At 47.2% G+C, this 20806-nt stretch overlaps 1 protein-coding gene across 19 annotated transcripts in view; it reads right to left on the bottom strand.

Annotated features, from left to right (window-relative positions):
• Positions 1-9: 9 nt before the first annotated feature.
• The window catches only part of CELF1 (CUGBP Elav-like family member 1), a 38669-nt gene continuing 17872 nt past the window's right edge, over positions 10-20806 (bottom strand). For 4 of the 19 annotated variants that reach the window (XM_075567443.1, XM_075567441.1, XM_075567439.1 and 1 more), the window contains exons 3-15: positions 13807-13994; positions 13437-13519; positions 12730-12778; positions 10705-10839; positions 10499-10578; positions 10009-10170; positions 9182-9284; positions 8887-9015; positions 7470-7580; positions 6960-7190; positions 5675-5818; positions 5384-5550; positions 10-2874 (exon numbers count right to left, since the gene is read on the bottom strand). In XM_075567443.1, coding sequence (XP_075423558.1) covers positions 5423-5550; positions 5675-5818; positions 6960-7190; positions 7470-7580; positions 8887-9015; positions 9182-9284; positions 10009-10170; positions 10499-10578; positions 10705-10839; positions 12730-12778; positions 13437-13519; positions 13807-13984 — 1533 coding nt within the window. In that variant the 5' untranslated portion in view covers positions 13985-13994 and the 3' untranslated portion in view covers positions 10-2874; positions 5384-5422. Of the gene's footprint in view, positions 2875-5383; positions 5551-5674; positions 5819-6959; positions 7191-7469; positions 7581-8886; positions 9016-9181; positions 9285-10008; positions 10171-10498; positions 10579-10704; positions 10840-12729; positions 12779-13436; positions 13520-13806; positions 13995-14397; positions 14492-20806 lie in introns of all 19 variants that reach the window. The other 15 variants (XM_075567433.1, XM_075567432.1, XM_075567434.1 and 12 more) reach the window with 13 other exon arrangements.

The following is a 20806-nucleotide window of genomic DNA, read 5'->3' as shown; positions in this document are numbered from 1 at the left end:
AAGACCGAATCTTCTCAAACAGTTTAATAGCAAACAAACAAAGGCAGGTACCACACTGTTTACAAAATGACTTCTAGTCGGTACGTGTGTATGCACAATTTAAACAGCGGTAAGTACCCCATGGGGACAGAAAGAAAAGGTTACAAAGGGTTAATCATTTAACACAGACTCGCTGGTTTCAAACTTAAACAGAATTCTTTTTAATCCACAAACGCAGCGATTCGCTATGCAGTAGTGGTTACCTTTTTCCTCTTAAACCATTAAAGTAAATCCATATTTCCTACAGATTACAACACAATTTCACACACACACACAAAAAATAACACAAAAAAAATAACTAGTTTTGCTTTGCAAATCAAAACAAACAAGAAAACAAAAACAAAAAAAAGGGAAAGAAAATTCAAGACAGGTAAGAAAAGCATCTGAGGGGGGCTGAGAGGGGAGATGGGGGTGAGGACAGGGGTGGGGGTGGAGATTTCATGGGTCCTGTTACTGCAGCACAGGACGACAGCTTGGTCATAGTGGCAATTGGTTTGTTTTTAACTTCACATTGTGAAATAAATCACTTTACATTGTTTTCTAGTAGAAAAAGGCAAAAAACTGTACAAAACCCTAGTGTTAACTACAATCAGTTTGTACCAATATAAAAGCCCACAGGTTTGTCTTCAAAAGATTTTTTTTCTTTGTTTTTTTATTATTATAATTATTCACAAAAAGCAGGCAAAGATCAGGAAGGCAGAGAGGGTACATCATGTCAATGCATTAAAATCACCACAGAACTAGTTTTCATTTTGCTATATTTTTTTTTTAAATGTTTTTTTTTCTTTTTTTTTTTTAAAGTAGTCAGAACAAAAAGCCATTTGGCATTTTGATGTTACCTAGAGATGATGCCCAGAGGTTTTCTTAAGCGCTTCTCTAATGTGACATGGGTTGTGAGGAAGTGATGGGAAATGCCCTGCTGCCAGAAGCTGAGAGATGGGCTCTCACACGGCTTGCAGCCCAGCACGGTGCTGCTGTGTGTTAAGACTGCGCTGCTGCATTCAGAACCTCAGCACCAAACCCACGTTTAGAAGCGCTTTGTAGCGAGCTCCGAGCCGGGCCACCGGCCTGCGTTCTGTAGATAGACTGGCACCAGGGGGAGTGCTGGGAGCTAATCACAATGCAAACACGCTCCTTGTCAGGCTGGTTCTTTCTTAAGGCTACAAATCCAACAAGGCTTTAAGTAGTGAAATAAAAAGCAGCTGGCACAGCCTGTCCAAGTAATAGAGAGGCATTTTGTAACCTTATGTTAAATGCACAGATGCAGCACCAGCCTGCAAACAGCTTGTGTGCGCACAAGGCGCGCCAGTACGTGGGATTAATGAGGAGAGGGGGTTTGGATTTCTCTCTGGCTTGAGGTTCCTTTCCGCTCACCTGTCCCATGGACCTGGGAGGTCCCTGTGTCAGCACAGGAATCCGCTTAGTGTGCATGCTAAAACAATGCACTATCCACACCTGGGCCCACCGGGTGAGAAGTGGGCTAAGGGAGGCGGCACTGACCTCTGCCATCAGCCAATTTCTTCTTCGTCATGGTACCAACAGTTACATTCAGATACCGTACAATAATAACACTGTGGGGATCCAGCAGACAACGAGGGAGCTGGAGATACAACACGCAGTCTGAACACACAGCCTGATGCATGTATGCTATATCTATTCACAAAACACAAATTAAAAGGACACTGCTAACCAACTTAGAAAATGGTGTTTCTCCCCCCCTCCCCCTTCTTTGCATGTACTGTTACCTCTGAAACACAAACAAAATTGCTCAGTGATCCCAAAGGGGGGAGAGCAGCTGAGCGGTGATGAAACCAAGACATGCACAGGACAAAGCAGAACCGCTTCTTGGCACAATCAGTTTAATGAGGAAAAACAAACGGGTCACATTTGCTGAGGAGATATGCAAGACCATGGGGTGGGCAAACTCCACTTTTTAAGAGCCCCCAACAGGTCAGGTTTTAAGGCTATCTCTGCTTCAGCACAGGCAGCTCAACCTGTGGCTCAGTCTGAGCCTGCACAGGTGATGCAGTTTGACAGAGCCACCTATGCTGAAGCAGGGATATCGTTGACCTGTTGGGGGCCCTCGAGGACTGGAGCTGCCCACCCCTGTGTTAGACAAACATTCCCCCACTAAAAGGTTCACTTTAGACATAGGCCGAGCAGATGACAGGACCTGAAAGTTAGGGGGAGCGACATTACTACGGAAAATTATGGGGGGGGGTGGTGGGGGTGTCACAAAAAAACGCTTCTCCAGGAACACAAAACAAAAAGCGAAATCCATTTTTGGACAGCAAGATGTGACAGACCCCTTTTAGAAAGAGATTCTAATTACACTGATGTCGTTTCTTTGGAAAAATATATATATATTTTTTTACCCCCTTAACTGAAGCCGAAAGACATTGGGAAATCAGTTTGGTTGGTACAAACACAAAACACAAAATGTTAAACATGGGTGTGCCAGCAAAGCCTGCTCAAAAGATAAAAGGTACAAAGTATCATTCCAAAATCAAGTGGTTACTTTATGAATTTCTAGAAAAATAGATTTATATTTTTTTTTAATAATCAAATGCAGGTTTAAATATTGTGTCCCTCTTAGCAGTCTTTGTAGCAAAACCAATTTGGCAACACACAAGGAAACATACAGAGAAGAAAACATCATTAAAAAAAAACACACACAAAAAAAATTACACATCAGCATCAAAAAGGTCAACACAAGTTCAGAGGTGAGAGTTCAAGCATCAAAGAAGCTGAAGAGACAGGGATTTGGACGATGTACTTGAACGCCACACCGACATGCTTTAGAGGCACAATGATGAACAAATGGCAGGAAGGGATCTAGAAAACAAAAACAAACCAGAGAACAGGGAGAAGCACTGAGTTACACAACGCAATACATATACAAATCAGAGAGAAAGACACACTGCTAGGCACAGGGCCAGCTGAGGGAGGGCATGCACAGACCCTGAGGGCCCAGGGTTGACGTGAGGGCCCTCAAGATCTGGAAGGGAGATAACACAAGGTGTCACACACACACACACAAACTGTGAGAGGTTCTGGAAGGTACACAACACCTGACAAATTAGAGACTAGAATCACCATGCAAGGAGGGACCCAACACAAACGCAGGCTCAATGCGAGCTCAGCCCAGCACCCAACATGGACAGAATGGGACAGACAGACGGGGGAGACACGTGTGACTGAAAACCTGCAGAACTCCCGACATCTCCATGCAAATAACAGGTCGATACAAACTCGGGGCCTCTGCTGGGGAACCTTTTAGCACCTCCAAATAAAACCATAACACAGGGTGTACTAACCCCCCCCCCCCTCAAGCCCCATCTCTACACTTAGCACGAACATTCATTCACTTATTTATGAGCCGAGCACCTAGCCTTAAAAAAAGGACATTGCATGAGTATAAACCTAGTCAAATCTTTAGACTTACAATTAATTACTAGACCTAAAAACGCAACATTTTACTAATTAAAAGAGGAGTTCTACAACCATTCCACAGGGATGGAGCCAGACAAGGTTTCTAAAACACCAATATATTTAACTGTAAACCAAGTGTATTCACTCCTTTTGTCAACATTTATTGGTTATTTCTAAAACCTGGTGTGATCACGGAGTACACAGGTAGGAACCCCTCTGCTCTAATACACCCTTCTGAGCTGGCAGTCTCTGCAATGCGTTGAAATGAAGTTTAGGGTTAGACTAAGGCAGGTACAACCTCCAGCAATGTAGGGATTAAGGATTCCTATAATGAGATACTGGGAAATAAGGTTGTGTGACATCGCATAAACAACTCGCTGTGCAAAAACTTATTTCGCTCAACTCCTTGGGACTGACGTGCTACAGCTGTGAGGACCTCAAAGGGTTCAGTACGGACAAACCAGGAAGGGACTGGCCTCACATTTAAAAAACGCAGACTGCCCCCCACTCCAATAGGCATGATTTATGCCCAATCCCCACACATCTTAAGATGTTTTGTGAAAAAGATGCAGGAGTTATCTGTATAAAACAAAATAAAATCACCATCATCCGAATTCTACAAAATCTCTTTCCAGTGAAATAATTTAGGCAATAAATATTGCTCACCCTTCCGAGCTGTACAAAACCTCTATAAAAATAGAAATGACATCCTGACAGGCTTTATTCCTTCCATTTTCTTTTTTTTTCAGTTTGTTCATTTTTTGTTGTTGTTGATACAATTGTATAAAAATTTATATTAGGAGCCTGGAAGCCTCAACACTTTTTTCACATTTTACCAAATCAAAACTTTGAAAACACATTTCTCTGAGTGTACAGAATTCAAGTTTTAGCAGTTCACCTTCTTTCAGGCTGTAGATCACGAGACGTGTATGTACGTATGCACAGAAGTATACATACACACAGGCACGATACCCGACTACTCTAATACGCAACACAAGACGCCAGTGCGTGAAAGTTACAGAAACCTGACCCTCGACCTTTCACCTCTGCACTCCACTTGCCACGTATCATTCGGAGAATGTCAAAGGAAAGCCAGCGTGTGCAGTTTCTGAGGCCACGGCAGCGCTGAGTGTTTCGGGGGCCGCTGCAAAGGTATCGAATGGTCATGTGAATGTTACATATCCCCACCTCCCACTGGGCTTGGCTGCACCCCGGACAGTATTACGAACCGTAACATTCACACCAAGTATCAACCAGATGCATCACGGTGATGAAAACTGAATGGAGTAAGGAGAAAGCCTTCTGCCAACCAATTCGCACGCACAGGTGGAACGGCCAGACTGACCAGTCTATAAATTTGTACCTTAAACAGGATAACTAAAAGATACTGAGAAGGACACGGCTGCGTCCTTCCAAGGCCCAATAATAATGGTAATTATTATTACATAACATATTGGTAATATGTGCACACAGCTTCCAAACAGGACGGTGCACCGGTTTAGCAGGCACTGGCTACACGGCATGGCAAGTGTGTGCTAAGAAAAGCCAGGGTCACATCACTGGCTAGTCGTGGCCACCCTTTCGAAGGGTGCTGGCGCTGGGACGTGTCACACATTGTACAAACACAGCAAAGTCCAAATAATAATAATAAAAATAATCACTGATATGGCACCTAAACTCCAAAATAAAACACTTGGAACAAGTAGTACAAGCTGTTCTTCCATATGAAGCAAAATCCACAACAGAAAGCTGTACCCAGAGTCTTTAGGAGGGAAAGAGGCTTCCGGCTTTTAGCACATGGAGAAGTTTCAGGGCTGCTGAGACAGCACGGTCTGTGTGTTCTTAGCCAGGATCACTAAGTGTGTTCCTCCAGCTACACATCCTCGCTTTGGAATATCCTTCCCACACTTACCAGAACATCCTTCTCGCTCACTTCCCAGGGCAGTACTTTTCAGTACGGTTTGCTGTCATTCTTGGAGCGCTTAAGTTGAACTTTCAGGCGTTTCATTCCAATCTGAAAGCCGTTCATGGACTGGATAGCAGCCTGAGCGGAGACGGGATTGTCGTAACTCACAAAACCTGGGGAGAGAGATGACGGACACTGCTGGGTCAGATATTTTTTTTAATGCAGTTTAAGAGCAAAGACGGCTTCCCCAAGATATACCCCGACATTGGCAACTGGTTCTTGGATACTCCCACTTACCAAAACATTTGCTGAGGTTGGTTTGTTTATCAATGAAAACTTTGGAGGACACAACATTTCCAAATGGCATGAACATCTGCAGGAGGTCTTGGTCTCCGAACTCCTGGGGCAGATGGTATATGAACAAGTTTGCTCCCTCTGGACCTAGACGATACAAACTTGTTACAGCTCGGGTTCTCAATGTATTTACATGGTGGATTTGTGAGTCTCACGCCTTTTAATGCTCCTTTTCAGTCATTCTCCAAAATGTTGTCTTCATTTTTTTATATATACTAAAAACATCACTTATCTATATATATTTTTTTCTAAGGATGTATGCACATTACTCTGCGATGGGCTGAATGACCTGTCACTCACACAACCAGTAAGGAGGCACATCCCTCCCCCTCTGTGATAGACTGATCGACCCGTCACTCAACCAGGGCCAGCCAATGAAACTGCCCATTGACTGTGTAACATCTTTAAGTGTCACATATAAAGTGTTTGTGGAGTTCAAATTGAAGTTGAATTGGAAATGAAGAATACAAAACTGGACTTTGCACGTCAGGCAGGATTTCCTTTCCTATTGTCTGACTTTGCGGCACTTACTGTATTATTATAATTCCCTGTACTGTATGGTCTTTGAAAAGCACAGAGTACACTGCCTGCGCTATATAAATAAAAACATACATCCCCCTCGAGACTGAGCGAGGAAACACTAGGGGAGGGGATTTTAATGGCAGTGGAGACAAGGAGAGGGGGAGGCAGATGAGTAGGAGAGGAGGGTGTGTAGTGCGCACAGAGAGGAGCAGACACAGTAAAGCAGGGAGTGCAAAGAGAGGGGAGGAGAGAGACAGCAAGGAAGGGAGGAGAGAGAGTGCAAAGAGTATCAGGGCATGATTAGGGGAGGAGATAGTAAGGTGGGGAAGAGGGGATATGAGACAGCAAGGCATTACCGGGAGGGGGATAACAAAGAATCATGTTTCATTAATAAGCTCTCAGATCTGCTAGATCAGCGCGTGTTACTATATTTGTACTCTTTTTCCCTATAATTAAACATTAATTTAAGAGTTAACTTCTGGCACCCTTGCTGGTTATCTTGTTCACATTGTGGGCACATCAGGTATTCATCACAATGGCTACTGAATCACTTTAGTGACTGAAGAGCTGAGAATATTTGCTCACTATTACACCGGCAGCAAGCCTGTTAAGCGCCTGTCCAGGTGAGCGCGCCATTAACGTACGATACGTTGGATCTCGTGGGGGGGGGGGGAGTGGCCAGCCACGCCGCCGCCCTCCCGCTTACCTTCTTTCTGACTCCCAGCAGCTCCCAGGCCCTGTTGTGACAGCAGGCTCTGGTTGTAGAGTGACGGTAGCGCCGCTGCTGCGTACTGCTGGATTCCAGAGTAAGCCTGACTCAGGGCTTCCATTGTGCTGCCGGTACCATTGGAGAGACCGCCGCCGCCCATCCCGCCACCGCCCATCCCGCCACCGCCCATCCCGCCGCCGCCCAGCCCGCCATTTAACGCAGCCATCCCTGCACATGGAGACACAGATATTCAGAGTCAGGTGGGTGCTCAGTATTAAACCATATCTTATAGCATGGGTGGGCACTCCAGTCCTCCAGGATATTCCTGCTTCAGCACAGGCGACAACCACCTGTACTGAAGTAGGGATATCCTGTAAACCTGACCAGTTGGTGGCCCTTGAAGACTGGAGTTGCCCACCCCTGTGTTAGAGGATTGTACAGAGACAGGTGAAACAACAATGCCCCCCCCCCCCCCCCGCCAACCGCATCATTAGTTTGCCAGGTTACCTGCTAGAGAGCCAACGTTAAGACCGGCAGAGGCCCCAGCCAGTGACTGCAGAGCTCCTAGAGAGGCCATGGAATGAACAGATGAGTTATTACTTGGGCCGCGTGAAGATCCTGGAGGGAGAAGCAAAGCAAACGTAAGAAACGCTTACAAATGCTACCAGAAGCGGAAGCTCTGCCCCTGCGCTCATAACCCCGAGCACAGCAGAGCGGAGAACTCGCCACAAGTCACCACCTAAAACGCTCAGGGTACAGTCTCTATTTTTTACTAGGTGTAAATTGGACAAGTTTCTAGGTTGCACGATTGCCGAGCAGAAGAGCCGTCCGCCCAAGTCCACAATTATCTTTAAAAATAAAAAAAACAATGGGCCTGGATTAAATACCGCCATCTCCGAATTCGCTCCCGTTCGGCTAACCTCCCATTTGTTTTACTTCATGCTGCCAGTTTCATGAAACACCGGCGCAATGCTTTCCTCATCTCTAAGAGCTGACCTGGTGACTTTAGACCGTTAATCGAAACGAAAAGCAGTATTTCAAAGCGACCGCTTGGCACAAACGTCCATGAACGTATTCGTGGGCTGGGAACCTCAGAGGGCTTTAAAAAAAAAAAAAAAAAGACAAATGTCTGAATAGAAACCTAATAATACTCGATTACTGACCTGGGCAATCAGACCTAAACTCAACATTTTACAGATTAAATGATGGGCTCCATTTCCGTTCCACAGGGACTGAGCCAGGCACGGTTTCTAAATCCCCAATAAATATATTTCCTGGTAAACCAAGGGCATTCACTCCTTTTAATCAACATTTATTGGTTATTTCTCTGCCAGAAAATGGGTCAGTCATTGTCCAGAGGGAGAGTGAATAACGAATTTGGATAAAATAACAGGTTGCACTGTTGCCAGCTATGCTCACGTCTGTTATGAATACACACATGCATTGTTCTTTTTGTGATGGGTAGACATATAGGAATGGAATTGTTTGTTCACTTGTGTGGACACCCAAAGCTCGATTTGGATTAGTGGAGGGGATGGTCCACGATCATAGTGTTGGTCCCGGTTTAAAAGACCACGCTGGTACCGAAACATTAATCCAGCACCACTAATAAACGCTCACTTTTTATGAATTTAACCACGCGAGTGCCGTTCACTTGATTATAATCTGCAGAACCCATTGCCAGCTATTCCCTGGGGGTGTGCGCGCACCCGCGGCCGTATAACCGACAGTTAAATGTGAGTGCCCGTCTGTCCTATGTCCTACAAGTTCTGAGACCAGTGTCCCAGCAGGAGTTCCCCCCCCCCCTGCCTTATCCCTTTACTGCCTGAATCCCCCAATCTCTCTTCCAGATACAAACTGCAAAACGGGTTCCGCAATGAACGACACAAAACCGTTCCCCAGAGAAGAATAATGCGCAGCTCACCAGAACTGGTCAGGACACTGAGCGGACTGCTGGAATTAGTGAGTGCTGAGCTAGCGCTTGGGGTGTTCTGGGCGGCGCTGGCAGCAGCTGCCAAAGCTGCCAAGTTCTGCAACTGCATGGCATTGAGTCCTGTAACGTGCAACAGAATCGTGAGAACACCATGTGCAACATGAAGCAAACAAAGTCTGTGCTTTTACAGGAGATAAACAATGCTGATTATGACTGGTGATTAAGTGATACGAAAGCCCTCCCCAAAAATAATAACGAAAAAGAAATCTGCAAGTAAAACACACACCTGATTGCATCTCCATGGAGTACTCACCTCCCATGGGGTGGAGGCCACTCAGGGAGTTGAGGTTCCCAGAGGAGGCCGTCTGTTGGAGGAGCTGCAAATAAAGCTAGACATTACACCAAAACAAAACAAGAAGGAGAGTGAGGGCTGAGCTCTGCTGTGGGAGAAGTGTCACACACCACAGAAAACCAGAGGGTTTAGAAGAACGAGTGGGAAGGGTGAGTTAAGACAGTACGAGAAACAAAGTGGGGTGTGTTATTACACGGCAAAAGATAAAGGTTAGGAACCAGAAGTCCTGCACACTGCAAGCCGGTAGCAGCTTTAGCGTAAGAAACCCGCAGTTCGGGCCCAGTGAGAATTGGCTTGTACAGTTCCACTGTCCAAATACATTAAAAAGTGCAGGCCTCCGATGCAGAGAGACAGGCAACCACATGTTAATGCCTCCTCTGTCTTTACCAGGGAGAGCAACTGCGGTTCGCCCGACAGGCGGTGGAACGCGGCGGGTATTATTAAAGCCCGAAATTTGCACTTTTAAACTCTTTGTTACATCTAGGGAGGAAATGGGGGAGGGGGCGGGGGTCGCAAGAGAAGAAGGTTCCAAGCGTTTCATTTGCTTGAACCGTTCCATACCCGAGGACAGTTTACTGCCAGGTCCCATATGTTCAGCAAGAAGGGGAGGAGTAGGGAAGAACACTTTGTAATAGAAAGTATCGAACGAGAAAGAGTGAGGATTGGAAGACTTCTCCTGCATTAGGGCACTAGCACAGCCCCCCACTTTTTAATTGCTCAAGCGTTAAAAACACACCACACAGCGCCCTTTCTTCACTTACTGCTAAGTACTGGGGTGCCAGGGTATTGAGCCCCGCAAGGTTTCCCCACATAGAGGCTGCATTGACTTGCTGCATCTGTTGCTGAAGTTGCTGCGTCATTCGTTTCTGTTCTTTGTCTTTCTGGGTGTCTGCAAACTTTACTACGATTGGAGAGGAGCATCCCTGGAAGCAAATACCTCAACCAGTCACGTGTCTGAACAACGCCACACCAAACACCGCTAAATGCGTAGGATTCCCACAGCGCGTGTGTGTGTGCAGCGATTGGGGTAATATTAGTCTGGCCAATTCCAGTCCTCAAGGTCCACCAACTAGAGTTAAACGGATATCCCTGCTTCCGCACAGGTGGCTCAGTGATTGAGCCACCTGTGCTGAAGCAGGGATATCCTGAAGACCTGACGTGTTGGTGGCCCTTGAGGACTGGAGTTGCCCACCCCTGGTCTAAACACACCTATGCGTTCAAGCCAATACAACGCAAGCTGCTGAGACTTACCTCCATGGTTTGTGCTTGGTGCATGGCTTTGATTGCAGTATGCGCCATGGATCTGGTTGTAAATGTCACAAACGCACAACCTGTGGAGAATAAGCACATGACTCTGCAGCACCCGCCTTGGTAAATTCCCTTTGTCCGTAGAAAGTCTCATTGCACATACAAACAAGAGACGTCACAGGGATTTCTCCCCCAACGGCTTTACCTACCTCTGCTCAAACCATCAGGCCCCCGCAGGATCCGGCTTTCTTCTATCTGTCCAAACTGAGAGAACATGACCCGGATATCATTCTCATTACATTTCTTGGAAACCATCCCAATGAACAGCTTTCGGTCTTCAACAGCTAATTAGTAAAGGGCAGAGAGGAGAGACGGTTAGTGAGGGAGGACACAAACATTACAACGTACAAGGGGAAAGTTACTTGGCCTTACAGACACTGTCCTTTACCGCAGCATTTTTCTGAACTTAAAAATGTACTTTATTTATAAGTAATGCTACGAGTACGAATTCGGCTCAAGATATAACAAGCCTTCCTGAATATGATTGAAACAGAACTAATTAACATCCATCAGTGAGTGCAAACAGAGGCTACTGGTACCCTGTTATGTCACACATTGGTATATACTAACTGCGCACTGTACTTGGGTCATTTAATCACACAAACAGAAGAGAAACTCTAAATCTGGATCAGATAAAACAAAATGGACATAATTCCAGATAGATATATCCTAGTTTGGGAAACAGTATAACAGAACCGCCACCCTGGTCCGAGTGTCATTTTGCCAGGCGCAGAAACTCCTTAGTAAGGCGCTCGCTCCCCGGCCCTTCCTGGCCTCCTAGATACAAAGACTAAGGCCGGGTCCATAGGGACCGCAATGGCGTGAACACGCGACAGCACCTCTATGAGGCCGTCCATAGTGCGCGCGACAGTATGAACAAGAGACGGCGCCAACAAGAAATGGAGCCTGTATGAGGCCGTCCATAGTGATCACAAGCGATGAAACGCGACAGCATTTCCAGAAGACAAGATTTTTGCGTTTTGTCGCGGCGCCTGAGTCACGTGGGCAGTTCAGCCAATGAGGGCGAACCGCTATGCGTTCCTGCACTATGGCCGTGGCCATATAGAGGCGCAGAGAGGGGATCCCATATGTATGGACCCGCTTCCGAAGATACTGACCTCGGTAGAAGCGCCGGCTAAAGCTGCGATTATGCAGATGCACTGCGCGCTCACTTGTGACGTCACATTTGCGACGTGCACAAGCACATTCTTCTGCATGCTCGACTGCAGGGGAGACAAGGCTGAAATCGGTTCTTTGATTGGACGGCTGCATCACGTGACATGGCCATCGCAACCAGAAAACTAATTTGGAAAACACTTCAACAGTCTCCCGCATTGCAGTAGCAAGGGTGCGACACTCACGGCAGGTATAAGCGCTTTACAGGGGTGCATACTATTTGCTTTGATGCTCTGGGCGAAGCCGTGTGCGGTTTTTGGTATAATCACGGCCTAAGCTAGCTGGGCTTTAAAGTTTAAAGCTCCCGTGTCATGCGGACCAATGATGTCACAGCTTTTGGCCCATGGGCAATGGAGCTTTGAAACGCCGACATAACGTGAACCCTGCTAACCAAGCGACTACCAGAACCCCCTACGGAGGTTTGTGTATCCGGAAGCAGGGGGTTGCCAGAGCTGAAATGGATGGTGCTCAACTCCGGAGACCCCTTGCTTCGAAAGAGAGAGAGAGAGAGAGAGAGAGAGAGAGAAAGAGAGCGAAAGAGAGCGATGGAGAGAGAGCGAAAGAGCGAAAGAGAGAGAGAGCAAAAGAGAGCGAGAGCGAAAGAGAGAGCGAAAGAGAGAGCGAAAGAGAGAGAGAGAGAGCGAAAGAGAGAGAGAGAGAGCGAAAGATCTAACACCAGACATCATGGACTGCCGCTTTAAGATCATCAATACCACAGTGCTCATATCTGTACCAACTGAAAGGACAGAACAAATGACAACTCCAGCAGCCCATGAAGAAGTCGTATGTTCAGAGATGGATTTGTTACTCAACCAGTAAAAAGCAAGGGGCGAAACAGAGGAAAAACATCTGCGTGACAACCCCACACGGAAGTCACCATAACATTACTATCAGCACATGGAAGTCACCATAACATTACTATCAGCACACGGAAGTCACCATAACATTACTATCAGCACATGGAGCTCATGAAAGTAACAGGACACAATTCTACGTACCATTATTTTTCTCGCTGTCAGCTGGCTTCATCTGTATGGGATGATGCATCTAAAACCAAAAGCCACACAGACCAGTTAGGCACGTTCTATGCTGCGCCGTGCGCGCGCGCAATTTCAGTTGGCTGACGTTAGTCAGCCTTTCTAGAGAAGGGCCGCATGCGCGCACGGCAGGGAGAGGGGAGCCGACAGACAGCGGCGAAGATGAAGAAATTCATCTTTTCGCACTGCTACCTGCGCTCAAATGAATGTGTGTGTGTGTGTGTGTGTTGTGTGTGTGAGTGTGTTGTGTGTGTGAGTGTGGGTTGTGTGTGTTTTTTTTTCTTTAAAAATTTTTTTTTTATTATCTAGGACTTACTTTCACTTACACAATCCACCCACACACACAATCCACCCACACACACAACCCACCCACACACACAACCCACCCACACACACAACCCACCCACACACACACCTGCAGCTCCCGGCTCCATATACATGAAAAGCATGCGGCACGTGCACACGCGTTCGCATAGGAACGCACGGCCGCATGCTGTATATAACAGCCCTTAGGAGGACTTTATCCTGCTCCCAAGAGGTGCAACTTTCCAACTAACCTTTCCTCACATACCCCACACAATATATCCACAGAAGCAGATCCCTCCTACCTACACAGAGACACAGCGTATTAGGGCTGTACACGCCAGGCTGCAGAACGGCTCGCTTACCCCAGGGAGAATCTTCATGTTGTGCAAAGCATTCTGTGCATCCAATGCAGCTTTCCGCGTGAAGAAAGTAATAAAACAGCACCCTAGCAGCAAAAAGAAACATGGCAGTGCTTTGTGAGACAGGGTGTGCGCATGGAAAGCACATTTGTGTACGTATACACCCCAGCCACAGGAAATCTTGTACCCCCAATGAGCAGATTAACGTTATGGCGTCACAGCTCTGGGTGCAGACCAGTTCTGGAACGCTCCTGGGCATTGCAAGCGTATGACCGAGAGGCATGGGTGCCGGGAATGAGGAGATTCCCCGCAGCCTCACTCAGCAAACCAGTTTCTAGCACAAGGCGAAGGGCCCAATGTAACGAGGACAAACCTTTGCTCTGAGGAGGATTCTGGCTTCTGTCCCGCAAGATGTTGATTTCGTAGACAGCTCCGTATTGCTGGAAGAGTTCTCTCAGCTCTTTCTCTGACCAGCTGCGGGGAACCTGACCGACAAACATTTTGATGGAGTCCAGGTCCGGCTGGTCTGGGTGATCCATGGTGCCATTCATCTTCTTTGAGCTGCAAAAGGGAGGGCAGTGGGGCAGCTTCAGCAGCAGATCACACATTGCTGGGAGTCAATATTTAGACAGGGGTGTGTGAGGACAACCATCACCCGACAGAAAGACTGAGTAAAGAATACATTTGGTGGAGCCATGCAGGTGTTGTGTACAGCGCAGACAAGAAACGGCAATCACCAACAAGTACTCGGCATATTCCGTACAGGACTGTTCCAGTAAACCACAATAAACAGCCGCCAACTAAACCAAAAGAACAGTGTAGTCACAGGCCTGAAACCCCCAACACTTGGATTTTGCAAGGTGGTATAGAATTGCATCTGGTGTTTGGATCCCACCTAACCACTGACACAGGTGACATGGAATAGACTCCCACATCTAAGAAATAAGACAGCTCAGAAACTTACACAGGACTGGAATTCAGAGAGCAATGATCCACCATCATCTCGGGCAGGAAATCAAGTTTAAAAGATGCCATGGTCTCTCCAATTACCCTACCCCCTGGAATAAACACAAGCAGACAGAGCTCAACTCTGCCCAGGCAAGCCGAGAACAGATCAGACGCTACACAGGACAGGAAAGGAGTAACATAGCAAACCCTCCCGGGAAACAAGCACTACAGGGGAGAGACAGAACAAGGAAAGTGCTCAATGAAACCAGCATTGGTCACGACAGACAGAATGGACTGGGAGAGGTACAGGCGTGTGATAAAGTTTGTGGTCCATTTGAAAGGGGATGTTACCATGTGAAGGGAGGCTCAGTTCTGTGCACAATGAAAGTGCTGATGCACTAAGCTTGTTTTGTGTATTTTTCCCTGGCGAAGCAGGAATGAGTGCAACATCAGATAAACAGAATGTCAGATCGATGGAGATAGTGGCAAGTGACAGAGCGGAATGAAGAGAAACACCCATTGCTTTGTCCTGGGGGTTGGGAGCAGCACCCCAAGTTTCACCCCCTCTACCAAATATCAGGAGCCCTGACATCCATTCCTGCCACCCCCCATATCGCACACCTAGCTCCAGCTATATACTTCCCACACAGGCCTCACCCAGACTTTATCCACATAGTCCCTGCCTTGCACTAAAAAGACATTCCCTATATCCCAAGCCCCCGATATCAGTACCTTGTGATTGTTTGGGGCAATTTGTCACCAATGCCATCAGAACGGTCCCTTCTCCGCTTTATAGTGAACTAGCTGGAAGTACCTGGCGTCGCTTGTGATTTCTAGGAACCCAAACTCCTCCCTCCCATCCCCCTCTACCCCCTCCCCACACCAATCACTTTCCGCCTCTCAGACGCGCTATTAGAGAGGGTTGGGGTTCCTTACAATGCATCTGCTCTCAGACGCGCTATTAGAGAGGGTTGGGGTTCCTTACAATGCATCTGATCTGAGACGCGCTATTAGAGAGGGTTGGGGTTCCTTACAATGCATCTGATCTGAGACGCGCTATTAGAGAGGGTTGGGGGTTCCTCAGAATTTCACTTTGAGTTCCTTAACCAAAAAAAGGGTTGGAAACCCCTGCTGTTGAGGTTTATACCCACCGAGCAACTTAGCTGATTCAGCAGTAACTACCTCATCGCCAGTGGAGCGGTGCCTCTAAAGCAATCCGCACAGTCTGACCGATGTCCTACAGTCACTTAGTCTATCGTGCAAACACATTTAAATCCATCTCTCCAGTAATACTCAATATTGCAATTCAATATGAAGCACAGTTTTGGGCATCATTCCATAAAAAATACATCAAGAAAATACAAATATAGGACGAGTATCTGTGTTGTCTAAATTTAACATGGGTTGAACTCAATGGAAAAAGTTACAGAAGAGGTTGGAAACAAAACAAAAAAAAAAACACTAATGGAGCATTTTATTCATTATCTTGTCAACAAATAAAAATACCACTTGTGACCACAGACAAGTCCACAAACCTGCCTTTCCCTATTATCTTTTAGAGTACAATGCTTCCACTGCAGCCAGGGATTCTGGGTAATGACATGCAAATGAGCACTCATGTGTAATTTTTTTGCTTCTTGTCCATTTTTAACACGGGGCCCTACAAGCCTTATCCAAGCTGAACAGCTACAACTGGCTGTGTATCACTCCTTGGGGCCCCAAACCGGGCGTAGCACATACTGGAGGAAGGAGCGCTAGTGCAGGATCGTAAAGCTATAAGCAGAACTTGTAATGGAAAGAAAGCCTGTGCTCCCTTATCTGGAGATAAAGGAGGTCCTGAGATGGAGGTGCACAGCTGTCCATGAGATAGCAGGACATGAAGGCAGAGCTCTTCATAACATCACAGATCTTATAGATGCTACTACCCTGTAGTACAAGGGGGGAGGGGGCAACTCCAGTCCTCAAGGGATACCAACAGGTCAGGTTTTCAGAATATCCCTGCTTCAGCACATGTCGCTCAATCAGTGGCTCAGTCAAAGACTGAGCACACTGTGCTGAAGCTGCAATTATCTGAAAACCTGACCTGTTGGTATCCCATGATGACTGGAGTTGCCCCACCCCTGCTCTAAGCCAGCGGTGCGCAAACGGGGGGCGCGGGCGGTTACAGAGGCCCCGCGCTCTTCCCCCAGGCATTTAAATTAAATGCCGGGGGATCACGAGGCCTCTGCTATTTACCGGGATTCTGAAGAGCTGCAGGGACGCGTTGCCATGGTAATGCGACGCCATGCGGAGTGACGTCACACGTCCATCTCCCTGGCAACAGGGTCACGTGACCCCGCAGCGTCATTTGACGCTGCCGAGCAAGGTGAGCGCGAGAGCAAGGGGGAGCATACAGGAAAGCGCAGCTGAAAAAGGTTTGCGCTCCCCTGCTCCAAGCATTTGAACATTATATAACATGCGGGTCATGGTGCAGGGACTGCACGATGCAGAAAGCGCATGCGGGTCATGGTGCAGGGACTGCACGATGCAGAAAGCGCATGCGGGTCATGGTGCGTGGACTGCACAACGCAGAAAGTGCATGCGGGTCATGGTGCAGGGACTGCACAATGCAGAAAGTGCATGCGGGTCATGGTGCAGGGACTGCACAATGCAGAAAGCGCATGCAGGTCATGGTGCAGGGACTGCACGATGCAGAAAGCGCATAAGGGTCATGGTGCAGGGACTGCACGATCCAAAAAGCGCATGCAGGTCATGGTGCAGGGATTGCACGATGCAGAAAGCGCATGCGGGTCATGGTGCAGGGATTGCACGATGCAGAAAGCGCATGCAGGCTCAGATACTTCGGGTGGAGACATTCTGAAAATCCTTAGCAATTCTGCCTAAGGCCTCGGGCATGGTCAGCGCTTAGGCGCTGAGGCACGCTGGTGCTTACCAATGAGGGCAAACCAGCTCCATGATGTCACTGGCCCGCCCCCCGACGGCGCGCTAACCAAGGCCAGGCTTTCCCTCAGCGCACCTCCATACGGCTGCTGCAACCCTGGACGCAGCATAATCCTGTAAAGTGCTGAACACACCAGCATTGGTTTCCAATTGATATAGAATATGCACACAGCGCACCGGGCGGGGATCAATATAAAACATTTCATGATTCCAAAGGACCTTTCAACAAAAATAACCACGCACAAATTATACAAAAATAATAACATGACATCTCTAAGACCACAAAAAATACAAACTTAACTAATGAAATACAATTATTTAAAAATCAGTGCAAATGTAATAAACAAAGTCTAAAGCAACCAATAGCTATGACTACATAAAAAAGCCACAAAGGCAGGGACTGACACTGAGCGTTAGCTACAATAGCGAGTAACCACGGACGGCGCTGGAGTAAAGTCCGGACTGCGCCGACATGCGGCAGATCATTCCTCCGCTTGAGCTTCCCGGTTAGTCTGCCCCAGCCAATGGATGTACGCGCTAGAACAGCCTCACGTGACCTCAACGCGTTTTGTCAGGGGAACACGTCAGAGACCGTTTGCGCACCTAAAGTATCCCCTCCAGCCAATGAGAATCGGCTAATGTAATATACAAACAAGCGCTGACACTACGCAGCAGACAAGAGACATCAAATGCCGCTACAAGAGCCAAGATCGCACCAGGACAAAGGAAAGACAAGGCAATCGATGCCAGATATTGTTCAGTGTTAGAAAAAATGTATTCTTGCATATATAATTTAGGGAACCCTGTGAAAATCCTTAGCAACTCCGTCTAATCTTGTAAAGCGCCGAGCACATGAGCATACGTTTCCAGTCGTCACAGGTGCGGCTCAATACACAGCATACTCAAGTGTTCAGTGCTTATGTGCCACATGCACACAAGGTTGGGGCTGAAATAGGAGATTTCAAATAAAGCCTCAGTGTTAAGCAGGGCCCTTTCCCGCTGACCAAAGTAAATATCTCCGGATAAACCCACCAACAAGAACGGAGAAGACAGGTGAAGCTGGGAGGGGTGCAGCGGCACACATGCAATACCAGGCTACAAGAGCCTCCGTGACCCAGCGACCTTCTGTTCCACACCAGCTAATCTTGTTCTCTTGGTGTAGTCCAATTTAGCAATCTGCAAGCACTTAGCCAGGTAACATCAAAACGCAGTCCTCAAGGGCCACCAGCAGGGCAGCGTTTATGGATATCCCTGCTTCAGCACAGGCGGCTCAGTCTTTGAGCCACCTGTGCTGAAAGAAAGACTGAGCCACCTGTGCTGAAGCGGGGATATCCATAACACCTGGCCTGTTGGTGGCCCTTGAGGACTGCGTTTGAGACCCCTGTTGTAGATACTCAATGTTTGGAGGCTGAAATCCAGGGAACAAATACAGTGAAAAATAACACTGCGTTCTCTGTGGACCAGCAAAGGAACTGTTACAAGGACAATACAAATGAGTGGGTCAAGGTGCTTATTTTATTTTAAGCTCGTGTCATTTGCTTCCTTAGAAAGATTAAAGCCCAGAGAGCAACGGCTTTACGTGACAAGAAAATGACCCGGTTCTTGTCGGAAACACTCGTCTATCGCACACTTGTGGCCATTTGTTTGACTACATACGGCCCCATATCTAAGCTCACCCTACTTACAATCTAGTCGGTGAGCTCTTCAGACAGGGACCCCTTTTCCTAATGTTAACTTTCATGTCTGTAGCGCCTGTTCCCATCACATGGTGTTACCGCGGTCACGCGCTGTGTGCATAGATGCAGCTATAGAGAGACATTTACTCCGGAAACTAAAGAGCAGCACTGTCACGGACTATACAAGGTCATTTCGTTTTGAAATCATTTGCCCCAAATCAACTCGTTACCATGGATTTTTCCCTTTTAAAACGGTGCCAATCAGCTTACATGTAACAGAATTAACTTATCCTTGGTTCACTTTCACCAAAAGAATGAACCGTCCTCTTAATTAGCGGAAGAATGTCGCAGAAAACTCCAAATATTGAGTTTAAGGGTGAATTATAAAGCCGTTCCTACTAAATTCATGCTAGTGGCTATATTGGACATACTTGAAAACGAGAGGTAACTCTGTGCACTTTTTTGCTGGCAAAATATTTTATAAATACATTTTGAGAGTTTGAGAGAACTGAAAACGTCTAGTTCAGCCAATGAGGGTGAACCGCTCACGGCCACGCCCCCGGTCGCCATCTCGCCTCTAACACCAAGCAAAAATCGCTGCTGCAATGGCGACGGATGTCGCCACGCTGCCGCGTCGCCAGTACTATAAGCGCAGCCTGTCACTTTCACACCTCCAGAGGCAGATTGTCAGGAAGTTTCTACCAAGAATTTGCCACGACGAGAGGGGACAAATAAACCAAAATCACGAGGTTTAGGCCGTGTGCTCTACGTCAAGCGCACAAAACCTGCACTGAGGTCCGACGCGACGGGGATGCGAGGCCGTGACGTCACGTGAGCACTTCGCCCTCATTGGCTCAACCGCGCACGTGACCAGGCCGTCACGCGGCACTCAAAATTGTTTGTCTGGCCGAGAATCGAGCGCGGTCTATGGCCTGCCTGATAGGGGCACTGTTCACATCGCGCGTTACAGTAAGGCCGCGATTGGTGTGCCCAGGTGCAAAAACACTACAATCTAAAGAAAAAAGGAAACTTCATACCCAACTTGCAGTAATTTTATTTCCCCGAAGAGACCATTCATGGCAGTGCTCACCAATGGGTTATGTTACACCGTACACCCGAGGTAGGACAGAAATGTAGCAGTGGGAGGACATATAACTAGCCCCATCTTTCCTCCCCAGGTAGACTTGGTACAAAAGCTGAAATATATAACTAGAAAAATGTTCATCTTAGACATAATAACTTTGGGAGGGGATTGGGGAGCACTGCCATGGATGGACTGTCCAGAAATTAAAATTATGGTAAGTTGGGTATCAATTTTCTATTTTCCTGGTTGTCCCCATAGCAGTGGTCACCAATGGGACTTACCAAAGCAGTACCCGCATGAAAGGGGGAGGGGAAGTCCTAGAATAAACACCACACCAATAAACAAAAAAGCAGTATGGGACTTCTTGTCCCTCCTTGTCTCCTTATTCAGGTCAACGTCATATGGTTCTCTGACCTGACCGTCACGCTGTACCCTTGTAACCATCATACGAAGTGCCTGATCGCTTCCATTACGGCTCTTAATTCTAAAAATGTTTGCTGACGTTTCGTGACTTCCGGTAGGTCATTTCCCTTCGGCTCTCTGTCCCGAGTTGGACACCCCAGCCTGTGCCATTTGCATCTGTCGTAAGTACGAGGCTAACTTGATCCTATAGTGGAGAACCTGTTTTAGGTTTCTGTCGCATTCCCATCATTTTAGGGATTCCCTTACGTCTTGCGGTAAAGTTCAATTGGACTAGGCTTGTTGCAAGTCTGTGCCATTGGTGT

The sequence above is a fragment of the Ascaphus truei genome, chromosome 12 (genome assembly GCF_040206685.1).
Source record: "Ascaphus truei isolate aAscTru1 chromosome 12, aAscTru1.hap1, whole genome shotgun sequence".
NCBI lineage: Eukaryota > Metazoa > Chordata > Amphibia > Anura > Ascaphidae > Ascaphus > Ascaphus truei.
The sequence above is the reverse complement of the archived record's forward strand: the minus strand, read 5'-3'. Positions and strand labels throughout refer to the sequence as shown.